This window comes from Trichosurus vulpecula, chromosome 3 (assembly GCF_011100635.1).
Source record: "Trichosurus vulpecula isolate mTriVul1 chromosome 3, mTriVul1.pri, whole genome shotgun sequence".
In the NCBI taxonomy this organism is placed as follows: Eukaryota; Metazoa; Chordata; class Mammalia; order Diprotodontia; family Phalangeridae; genus Trichosurus; species Trichosurus vulpecula.
In genome coordinates, this window is record NC_050575.1 from 6,084,264 (window position 1) to 6,096,033 (window position 11,770).

The following is an 11,770-nucleotide window of genomic DNA, read 5'->3' on the forward strand; positions in this document are numbered from 1 at the left end:
GTAAAGATAATAAGAGCTTAGAGGTCATCTAGTCATAATAAACAATAATAATAATTATACCTTAGAGGTCATATGGTGCTACCTACCTCTTCATTTTAGAAGAGAAAACTGAGACCAAAGAAGGGAAGTGACTTAACCGAAATCACACCTCTCGTGGAAAACTTCATCTAGAACCTAGGCCTCCTGACTTCCGATCTAATATTCTTTTCATCATGCTGCTTCTAAACCTGAAAGACTGCCAAATCCTAGTCAGTTGCGATGGTTTTCCTAAGGCTCAGAAACAGACTCAAGTGGAACTAAAATTCAGTACCTAGGGACAGAAGGGGGACTACCAAGATGGACTCCCAGTACCCGTTGTTGGGCTGGTCTACAGCAAAGCCACTATGATTGGGAGAGACGCAGAAGCAATCACACTGGAAATGGGAAGAAATGGAGCAAAAGGGAAAAAAATTACCTTAGATAATTTGTTGTCAGACGAATCCAAAGCAAGCCAGGTCTGGCCAATTCCTGCTGTGCTATTATAGCGTTGTTTTCCAAAAGGCTATTGATCTTTCTTCTTTTTACCCCAGCAAAGTGATAGGAGAAGACCAGAGTGACAGACCTAGAGTCAGACAACCTACATTCAAATCCCAGCTCTCATACTTATTAGCTATCTGACCTCGGTCAATTCATTTAACTCCCCTGGGACTCATTGTCCTCATCTTTAAAATGAAGATAATGTATTTGCATAATCTACCTCACGGGATTGTTCTGAAAGAGTACTTTGGAGCAACTCTGCTTATTAGGAAGGTTTTCTTCATATTCTGACAATTCTCTTATTTTACATGGGCGGCCACTAAGGCCCAGAAAGGGAAGGTTATTTGTCTATGATCATATAATGAGTTAGTTCCTGAGTTGGGACTAAGACCCAGACCCCAGATATCTCCTAAGCTTGGAAGATTGTTTCAGGTGCCAGGAGCAATTGCTCAATCCTTCAGACCAGGGCTTTTTTCTGCACCATAGACCGTCATGCTGGTATGCATGCCTGGGTTTCCCAGGAAAGCTTCTTTGAGGCCAATACAGAAAGCACAGCGGGTTGCATCTGTTACTCTACATGGATTGTCCTTCAACTTTTGTTATTGAGAGAATTTCTCACTCTACACACATTAGTTATTTCTACACATAAAGTATGTTATTGTTCCCTCTTGGATTCCATGCCCTATCAAGGATATTTTATTTCCAGACAGAACAGAGGAAATCCCTTAACTAAAGATCCTGCCTGAAGGATCTCAAATATATCCTTAAGAGAGAAACATTTTCCCTTGGAGGAAGGCCTGTAATAATGACAGGATGCCTTGTGGGTTGTAATGGAGCATCTCCTGCCATGTGATTGTTTTATCAGCTGCTTCCCCTTGTTCCATGAATCTCATTTTCCCATCATTCCCTCCTTGTAACAAAACCAGGCACTAAGCAGACCCCAGCCTGGTGGTGGGTGGTGATGAAGTTTGAACGTTGGTCACCCTCCTGTTTACAGAGATTGTAGGATCATAAGCTTAAGAGCTAAAAGGAACCTCAGAGATCACCTACAACAATTCATTTTCCAGATGAGGCCACTAAAGCCCAGAGAAATTGATGATTTATCCATGTCACATATGTAATAAATAATAGAGCAGAGATTCAACCTCAAATTCTCTCATTCTCAAATCAGTGTACTCTCCCACTATACTATACTACTTCTTCTAGGACCTCACCTTAGTTCTGGACTTGAGTGTGATGAAGGTGGGAAAAACCAAAAACAAAACAATAAAAAGGACATGTTTGGCCTGATGTGAATCCTTTTCCAAAAACCGGTCAACATCTCCCCTTTGCCAAGACAGACTTAGATGCAGATAATGATTCTAAACTTCTCTGCCTCACTCCATAGACTGTGGAAGTAAAACATTATCCCTTAGTAGGACGTATCACCTTAGTCCTTTCAAGTTTGATGTCACTCCGCTTCCCTCAATGAATTCTTTGCCCCAAAGTGGATCACTGCCTACCAAACATGACTTGTCCTTTCCCACCTTCATGCCTTTGCTCATATTATTCCCTATGCAGTGGATGCCTTCTTTCCCCTTCACCTGTTGAATTCCAACTAAAATACTGCACTTTCTACATAACCAACCTGATCTATCCATAATAACTTCCCTTCCATCCCTTCCTTTCTTGGACCTCAAAAAGCCCTTTACTTTGCAACTTTTTAATATGCTGACCCCATTCTATTGTATGTTATATTTATCTGTTTGTATTTGTCACCTTATCAGTCTGTAGGATCCAAGAGATCAGGGAACACTTTATTTGAACTTTGCATCAACTCTGAAGTCTAATGCAGTATTCTGTACATAATAGTCACTTAATCAATAAATAAAAATTTGTTAAGCACCCACTATGTGCCAGACATTGTGCTAAATGCTGGAGATACAAATCGAAGCAAGACAGTCCCTGCCCCCAAGGAGCTTACAATCTAATGGGGGAGACAAAATGCAAGAAAGTATATACAAAACAAGCAAATGTAGGATGAAGAGGAAGTAATTAAGAGAGGGAAAGCACTGGAATTAAGAGGAGTTAAGGCTGCTGAGTCGTATTGAATTAAATTGATTATCCCAACAATCCATGGGGTAGTTTTCCTTTGACTTGTCACTGACCGTGCGGTACAATGACCATTTCCCTCCTTTTTTTCAGTGCTAAAATGCTCAACAGCACACAAGAAGTCCTTCAACCTGGAAGTAATGAATCATTATTCAACAAGACTGAGAACATCCAGTGTTATCATGCTGAATTCTGGAATTGGTTCAACGTAATCCAGGCCCCCTTCCTCTGGATCATCTTTGTGTTGGTCATAGTTGAAAACGTGTTCGTTCTCAGTGTCTTCTGTTTGCACAAAAGCAGTTGCACGGTGCCTGAGATTTACCTGGGAAACTTAGCCGCTGCTGACCTCATTTTGGGTTTTTGCCTCTCTTTCTGGGCTGTTGCCATCACCAACAACTACCACTGGCCATTCGGGGAGGTGCTTTGTAAAGTGGTGAACTCCTTTGTGTACATGAACTTGTATTGCAGCATTTTTTTCTTGATGTTGGTCAGTATTGATCGCTACCTGGCTCTGGTGAAAACCATGTCTGTGGGTCGAATGCGTGGGACCCGCTACGCCAAATGCTACAGCTTCATCATATGGTTTTTCACAATGCTAGTGAGCTCTCCGATGGTGGCTTTCCGTGCCCTAAAGGACTATGATGAGGAAGGCCACAACGTCACTGTTTGTCTCTTAGTCTATCCATCCCTCAATTGGGCAATCTTCACCAATATTCTCCTGAACATTGTAGGCTTTGCACTGCCCCTGTGCATCATCTGTTTCTGCTCTGTGAAAATCATCCGTGTTCTGCAGAACAATGAAATGCAAAAGTTCAAGGAGATTCAGACAGAGAAGAAGGCTGCCATCCTTGTCCAGGTGGTCCTTCTGCTCTTCATCATCTGCTGGCTCCCTTTCCAGGTTAGCACATTGATGGATACCCTCTTTCGACTAGACCTTATCTCAGGTTGTCAGGCTGAAATTATTATCGATGTGTTTACACAGATAGGAACATATATTGGTTATAGTAACAGCTTCCTGAACCCTCTGGTATATGTTTTTGTGGGGAAAAGATTCCGGAAGAAATCCAAGGAGGTCTACAAGGAATGGTTCAAGATTGGGTGGTGTCAATCAGACTCAATCCAAACACAAAATTCAATGAGCACTTTGAGGACCTCCATATCAATGGACCGGCAGATAAACAAACTGCATAGGTATCGGGAGGGTAGTCAATAATTTGTTCTATTTTATTTTTAAAAGACTGTAAAACTATGGCCTCAGAGCCATTCTCAATATGTACCAGCTACAGTTGGGGTCAGGCCACACCAAGGGCCAGTAGAAAAGCTTTCACTTTTCTGGAGATGCAGAGCAGTGAAGAGAGGGGAGTAGCAACTGTTCACCTAACTTTACATCCACCTAACTTCTCCTTTACTCTGCCCCTGTCATCATGGATCCTCAGAAGAAATCCTGGGCCTGGAAGCTCTCTTGCCCTTCCAATGACACAGTCATCATTGCCCAGTTTGGGGTTGGCCAAATGATTTTCCCTGAGTTTTTGAGTCTGGCTATGGTTTCGAAGGATGGGATCCCTGACTAATGAAGACTCACCTCCAAGTTCAGTAAGGAAGTTGTTTGGGGATAGAAGACAAGCAGCAGTATTTAACTCCCTCCACTTTCTGTATATTCAGATGAATAACTGAAAGAAGTAAGACATGTTTCAGTGCAAGAAAGAGAATCCAAACCAATTCAACAAGTATTTCATGATTGTCTGCTATGAGACCTGCAGTGCTTCTTGCCCTTGAGCAACAGTTGAGGAGATGGTAGAAATGCATGTGACCTTCTAGGGTAATGGGAAAGTAGAATGAGGCATGATTGACTAGGGGCTAAAAGGCCAGCCTTAGAGTTATGCAAACCTAGGCTCTAGTCCAACCTCTGACACACACTAGCTGTACAACCTTGGACCAGTGCAAAGGAAAAGAAAAAGAAATTATCAAGGCCTTGATAATCCGTATCAGCTGCTAAACTGCGTCAGGGAACTCCAAGAGGTATTCCCACACCAGGCATTGCTCTCACCAAAAAAGTCACCAATCTCACCTCATTCTCACCTCAGCTCCAACACCTCCCCCCTCCAAGAAAATCAAAAGGTGAAGTTATGCGGGGTACTGGAAAGAATAAAATCCTTGGACATATTAGTCTCCAAACTGTGACTAGTAGATGGAACTAGCATAACTTTAGGCAAGTCATTTGACCTTTCCATGGTTCCAGCTTTCTCATTTGTAAAATGCTTGGTGTAAAGGTCACATGAGACTAATGGGGAAAGTACGCAGAAAAGTGAAATGTGCTAAACCAAAATCAGACTTTGTTAGATGTCAGTGCTGAATGAACTCAGCTGAGCAATAATTGTGGATGGAGTAGAAAAGGGTCATGGAGTGAGAGCTGGAAGGGACCTTAGGAGTCCAATACCCTTGTTTTACAGAGGCGGAAGTTGAGGTATGGAAAAGTTAAGCCAGTTTCCCAGGTCATAAAACTAGTATGTGTCTGAGATAGAATCTGAACCCAGGTTTTCCTGGCTCCAAGTCCACAGCCCTATCCACTACACCATGCAACCTCTCATGGAAGTGAAATACTAAAAATATTGCAGGTCTTCAGATCTTTGTGAAAGGTACCTAAGGGTAGGGGCATTGTGTATTTATCATGGATTAATACCCACCAAGGAAATAATTCCTGAAACTTCAGTTTGTCTCAACATAGAGCTCTGTGCTGAACACTACAGATGCTACAAATAGGAATTTCAAGACACCGTCCCTGTCTTCTTGGAGCTTACAACTACTAAGGGACGTAGCTCAAGTGAAAATATGATAAGGCATGTAGGTGTAATCAAAGCCACTGTTGCCTGAACTGAGCCTGGGAAGCTGACACAGTTGCCAAGCTTGTGTCCCTAATTTATCTTTATCAGATTCATTATGTCTTCATTAAATACAGTGCCTAATAAAGACTTTCGTGGTGGTTTCTGGGTGAGCAAGGGAGCTGTTGGAGAAGAGATACAAGAAAAGTAGAAGTGGTCCTTGCCTTCGAGGATCTTAAGACACACATGTGAGAAGTGAAATCACAATACAAAAGACCATATCACAATGCATGTTAGAGCTGGAAGGAATCTTAGCATCATGGAATTTTAGATCACAGCATGCTTAAGTAGGGAGGAGACTTAGAACATAGAATATTACAGCTGAAAGGAATGCTAGGAACTATCTAGTCTAAGCCAAAATTTCATTTTACAGATGGGAAAACTGAGGTCCCAGAAGGTAGATTAACTTACCCAAGATTATGCTGCTAAGGGACATTAAGTGTTAGAAACAAAAGTGTTGCAGGATTTCAGAGGAGGAAGAGGTCACTTTGCACAGGGGCGATCAGGGACAGGATGTGAGCTGAGCCTTGGACGACGAGCGGTTTTTTGATAGGTCCACATAGTTACAAAATTTAATCATGAATCACAAAGACATAATTTTTATGATATAATCCCTTTTCTTTCGATGCCCCTGACTGCCCTCCTGCCCTAGTAGCTGGGGAAGAAATAATACAGCAATTATAATAATAGCTGGCATTTATAGATCACTTTGTAAAGAAAAGTGCTTTCACATACTTCCGGTAGAAATGAGCAGTATCACCAATGCAGTATTAAAATGTATATATTGCCATCATGTATACATGCCGACATGTGTTTATTGTCAAGCCAAGGGAAAGGCAGAAAGAAAGGAAATGAGGCTATTTGTAGAGCATTTCACTAAAAGAGCACAGATGAGCCAGCAGTGGAATGCTTCTGTAAGTATCTCCTGAGAAGTTTGAGAGGCACCTGCTTCCTCTCTTGCCATTGCAAACAGCGTCGCAGGGTGCCTAGCCCTTGGCCCCAGAGCCACCCAGCAGACACAGCTATTCAAACTGTCACACACCTGACACAAGTATGTCTGTAAAGGGGAAGGGAGAAGATTATGAGCTGTACTGATGTTGTGGTATATAAAGTATTATGTCTTTCAAAGGGTCGGAAATTGTGTCTCAACGTAAAAATAAAATCGGTTTTACATACAAAGAATAAATGGACGAATGATGTAAATGTGCAACGGTCTATTCAATTTTGTAAGTGAATGAAGCAGAGTTGGGTTGAGGCAGGTGCGTGAAAGGTTCTGTATGAACCCAACTAAACTGAGTTACACCTATTAATGATGAGGATGGAAGGGAGGCAGGGGAGGAAGACCTGGGAAGGACACAAACGTTTATATAGCAATTTCTATGCACCAGGCACTGTGCTAAGAGCTTTACAACCCTGGGAGGTAAATGGTGTTCTTATCCCCATTTTACAGCTGAGCAAACAGAGGCAAAGAGAGGTTAAATGATTTGTCCAGGGTCACACAGCTAGTAAATGCCTGAAAATGGATTTGAACTCAGATCTTCCTTACTCCACGCCCAGGACTCTATCTACTGTGACACTTACCTGCCTGAGTGAAGAGGAATGCCATAGAAAACAACCAAATCAAAGCAATATGCCCCTGTGCTCCTCTATCCCGTAAAGCAATGATCTCCAAACTTTTTTGATCATACACACTCTCTGTAAAAAAGTTTTAGCACGTACTGTCAATAGATGTATATTTACCTAGATAAATTCTATGTAAGTATCACTGCACTAATGATTATATATGTTATGAAACATCCACAAAAATAGAAAGTAAAAAGGATAAGTTAAAGATGAATAGAGTAAGAATAAGATGTCCAACACTAATATAGCACTTCAGAGTTTGCAAAGCACTTACAAATATCTCATTTTACTTTCACAACAACCCTGTATTATCTTTATTCCATAACATCTGGAAGGTGGTATTATCATCTTTATTTCACAGAGGAGGAAACGGAGACAGAAGTTAAGCGACCTGCCCAGGGTCACACTACTGAGGTAGCATTTAAACTCTTCTTGGTTTATTTAGCCCTGTCTGGCTTACTACTCCCTTCCCAGCCATTCCCCAAACCACACCACTGAGTACTTGTGCCTTCTCACCACCAGACCCAAAATTTTACTTCTAGTCCCTCTTTATGTGACATTCTTCCCCTACTAAAATGTAACCTGAGGGCAAGCACTGTCTCACATCATAGGTGCTTAATAGGTGCTTTTGCATTCACGCATTCATAAGGCATGGATCTTTGGGAGGGGATGGAAGGAAAGGTACAGTGGGTGATATAAAAATAAAACATATCAATGAGAATTTAATTTTTATGAGATTGAACAACTGATTGGATACGTGAAATGAGAAATAGAGAACAAAACTAAGAGTGTAAATCCAAGTCAGCAAAAGGATGACCATGCCCTCAGAAGAATGTCTCATGAAGAAGAAGTCATCTCTTCCTCCCCTGGAATCCCTCACAAAATCCTTCAGAACCACCTTCTTCATGGAACCTTTCCTGATTTTCCCCAAATACTAGTACCCCCCTTCCCTAAATACATTATATTTAAATACTTCATGATATTTACTGATCAGATTCAGAAGATCAGATATTTACCGATATTTACTCTGTGTACACACCTGTGTCCTTGTGAGAATGTAAAATAATGCTAGAGTACCCCCTATGAGAGTGCGTAACATATAGTAGGTACTTAATAAATGCTTAATTGATTGATTGACTGAACAATTTAAACAGAAATAGGGAAGTTTGGAATGGGAAGGTGGAGGAAGATAACAAATTCTGTTTTCAACATGTTGAATTTGAAAAATCCATTTTGAGAAGTCCAAAAGTCAATTAGTGTTCAAGACAAAGATAGCAGTCTGGAAAGTTTATGCATAGCTAGAGGTGATAATTAACCATAAAATGTTTGTGTCAACAAGTGAGAAAGAGCTGAAGAGACCCCTAGACAGAACGTTGGGGTACACCCACAGTTGGGGGTTTATGTATGATGATCCAGAAAAAGAGATTGAGAAGGAACCATCAAACAGGTAGAAGGAGAATAGAGAGTGAAGTGCCACTGCAGCCCAGAGTGAAGAAAGAACATATCCAGGAGGAGAGGATGGTCAACAGTATCAGATTCTGAGAAGAATTGAGGACTAAGAAAAGGCCATCAGATGTAGCAATTAAGAGGTCACTAGTAACTTTAGAGTTTTAGTTGAGTGAGATGTTGGGGTTAATGAGGAAGTTGAGATCCTAGGACATTGGAAGAATGATGTTGCCCTAGATAGAAATAGAGGAGTTAAGAAAATCAATGTTTTGACAGGGGGTGACAGGTGATGTAATTATAACTTACCTGTACCTGCTTATCCCATGCTATTCACTCTTCCACCAAAAATTGGAAATGGGGTAGGAGATGAGCTTACTGGCCACCCTCCCAGAGCAGAGTCTACAGAGCCCACTGTTGTGATGATGAGGGTTGGAAGTGAGGATGTAGGGGCAAGAGGACTAGACTTGCCACCTACTCTAGGTGGCTGGATTGGCATAGGTATAAAGGTCCTAAGGGGCCCATACTTGGGGCAGCCATGGAAGCCCATGGTGGAAGGGGGAAAATGAGGAGTTTCAAAGAAGGTAGGGTAGTTTTTTGGAAACAAGAGCACAGTTTGTTGGGGGAAGAGTGGGAAAGGGTTTGGACTGTGACCCATCTTCTCACTTTCTGATTGGTTAATCACAAATCCTTTGGAATCAGGCTATGGCCCACTTTGGACCATTCCATAAGTTCTTGGGGTGGGGGTGGGGGGCAACGCTGACCCACTTTGGAAACCTCTGCCTTGAATGACAACATAAGGCAAAATGATAAAAAATTAATTAGCCCTCACAATTCCATGGAATATACCAGGGTCGTTGACAAAGGCCTGGGATACTTTAAATTAAAACACTGCACTTAAAAAATTATTGTGAACTTGACAATCTTCAATTGACACAAGTATTTCAAGGTACAAAGAAGAGGAAAAAGATAGTATAGGAAACAGTGAGCTTTGTTCAGTGCAGGTTTTTTCTAAAGAAATATATAAATTCAAGTTAACAAGAGAGTAACCTTCAGCCATTTCTCCAGGTTTTGCCCTCTGAGATCACCAAATCTAATTAATCTTCCATGCAGTCCCTCTTCAGGTACTTGGAGGCAGCCGTCATGTCCTTCCACAGCCTCAGTTCACTCAGCCGATCCTCATACATCTTGGACTCTAGGACCTGAATTCTGATTGCCCTTCCTATATACTTTCCATTTTTTCCAAACTGTCCTTCCTAAACCGCTGCATCCGAAGCAGAACCCAATGCTCCTGATTTGGGCTGCCTGGGACAGGCATCCCCCTGGGCGCTCAGTGCTTGGGGAGGGCTAAGGCATTAATGTTTTCTCAGACCATAGCGTTGAGCAAAAGACATAATTATTACATACTAGTTCACTGCATACTTATATACTCATATCATTTTAAAATAAGCAAATACATATATGTTGGGGGTATACACTAAAAAGCTTTTTTTCTTTTTACTAAAAGGATACGTGCTTGAAATAGTTTAGAGACCACTGAGGTAAGGAACATCACTGAAACAATGTGTAATAAGAAAAGGAGGTGGGCAGGCATGTCCTGTGAGCAAAGGCTAACAAATGGAGTGTTCAGATGCTGTTTGGGGAGCCAAAATGTGAAAAATCTACAGGAAGGCCTCCAGCACATGATAGAATCTATGAAAGACTATGGTTCTATATCAGACTGGGTAAAAAGACATGGGTAAGAGCAATCGACACCAACAGTGAAATCATAGATTCATTAAAAATCATTTTACACAGTGTTTTCCTCATAAAAGTCCTTTGGTAAAACAAAAATAAGAATCTGAGTGTAGAAGGTCCCTCCTCCCATCCTGTGTTCCACACGTGATCAGTCAATATTCCTGGAAACTATATGAAAGTTTGGGGTGAGTCTTTTTCCAGCCATGTATGATGAAGAGTGCCCTAAATGGCTGCTGGAACTCAGCGATTGTACAAAAGGGATGATTCACCCCTCTGACTCACTCTTCCTTACTGGATTCAAAATGTGAAGACTGTTCCAAGTTTTCTCCAAAAAATCTGAGGAAGAAACAGTGGCTGCTCTATCTCCCACCTCATCCTGGTGGCCATGACCACATGGTCTGCTTAGGCAACCCTGTGCCTGGGATGGAGCCACCTCTCTTCTGTGTTTCCTTTCCGTAAGTAAGTGACATTGTGAGGTTAGAAAGGTCCGTGTTAGCAGCAGCAGCAACCTTGTTCCCTGGCATAGTGGTGCCAGCAGTGCACACTGATGTGGCAAGGGCAGAGGCAGTAACAGAGAACAAGGGAAACGCCTGCATCAGAGAGAATGATGCTCCAGAGAAAAGCCTGAGCCTGTTTGGCTGCTTCATATACAGGCTTGTCACCAGCAAACTGTTGTGTCCTGACAAGATCAATCCCATTTCAATCATTTCGTTGATGTGTCCTGATTCTTTTTATGGCTATCGTTGCTTTCTGTGTAGAAATAAATGACCTGTCCTAAACCCAATTGATATGATACATCTTTTACGTTCCCCTTTTTGGAGACCCAGGCATGAGCAACAATTGAAACTATGATTAGCCTGTTCCTGGAGTGAGAGTTTGCCAGAGACAAGGAGAAGGAAAGGGAGAGCCTAAGCCCCAAATTAAAAGTCAGTCTTCCTCATTCATGAGTCTGGTACAAACCAAAATAGGTGGATACAAAACAGGGAGTGATTCAGGTTGCACTCAAAACAATGCTTTCTAGTCAAGCAAATTATTCCAAAGTTCAAGTCAGTGGCAGGGATCTGGGATAAGATATTTGAGGTACTAATTGGACATTACATGGGCCTAGTCAGGGATCCTGTTGGAAGAAAAAGTGTCCTTAAAAGAGAACTGGACTTACAGTCAGATGAGCTCAGTTCTGATCCCTGTTCAGCTTGTGACCTCTGTGACCTCGAATAAATCAGTTCTCCTCTCTGGACCTCACTTTCCTTGTCTTGAAAATGAAGGGGGTTTAACCAGATAGCATTTTAAATTCCTTCCAACTTAAAAGTCTATAGTCCTATAGTTTCTAATTCTTAAATCCAACCTAAATTTGCTATTTTTCAACTTCCAGCCATTGTTCCTGGTTTTGCCCTTTGGGGCCAAACAGGAAAGGTCTAATCCAGGCATGCACAACATATAGCCCACGGGCCACTTGTGGCCCACCAAAGCAGCCTACAGGC

General features: G+C 41.8%; 1 protein-coding gene across 1 annotated transcript; it reads left to right on the forward strand.

Moving 5' to 3' along the window:
* The first annotated feature begins 2,695 nt into the window (after window positions 1–2,695).
* Window positions 2,696–3,992, forward strand: BDKRB2 (bradykinin receptor B2). The gene has a single exon (XM_036752851.1). The coding sequence runs from the start codon at window positions 2,708–2,710 to the stop codon at window positions 3,818–3,820; it is 1,113 nt and encodes a 370-aa protein (XP_036608746.1). The 5' UTR covers window positions 2,696–2,707; the 3' UTR covers window positions 3,821–3,992.
* Window positions 3,993–11,770: the final 7,778 nt, after the last annotated feature.

Excerpts from the sequence above, each read along its gene's own strand:
- BDKRB2 (XM_036752851.1), top strand. The coding sequence starts at position 2,708 with ATGCTCAACAGCACACAAGAAGTCCTTCAACCTGGAAGTAATGAATCA.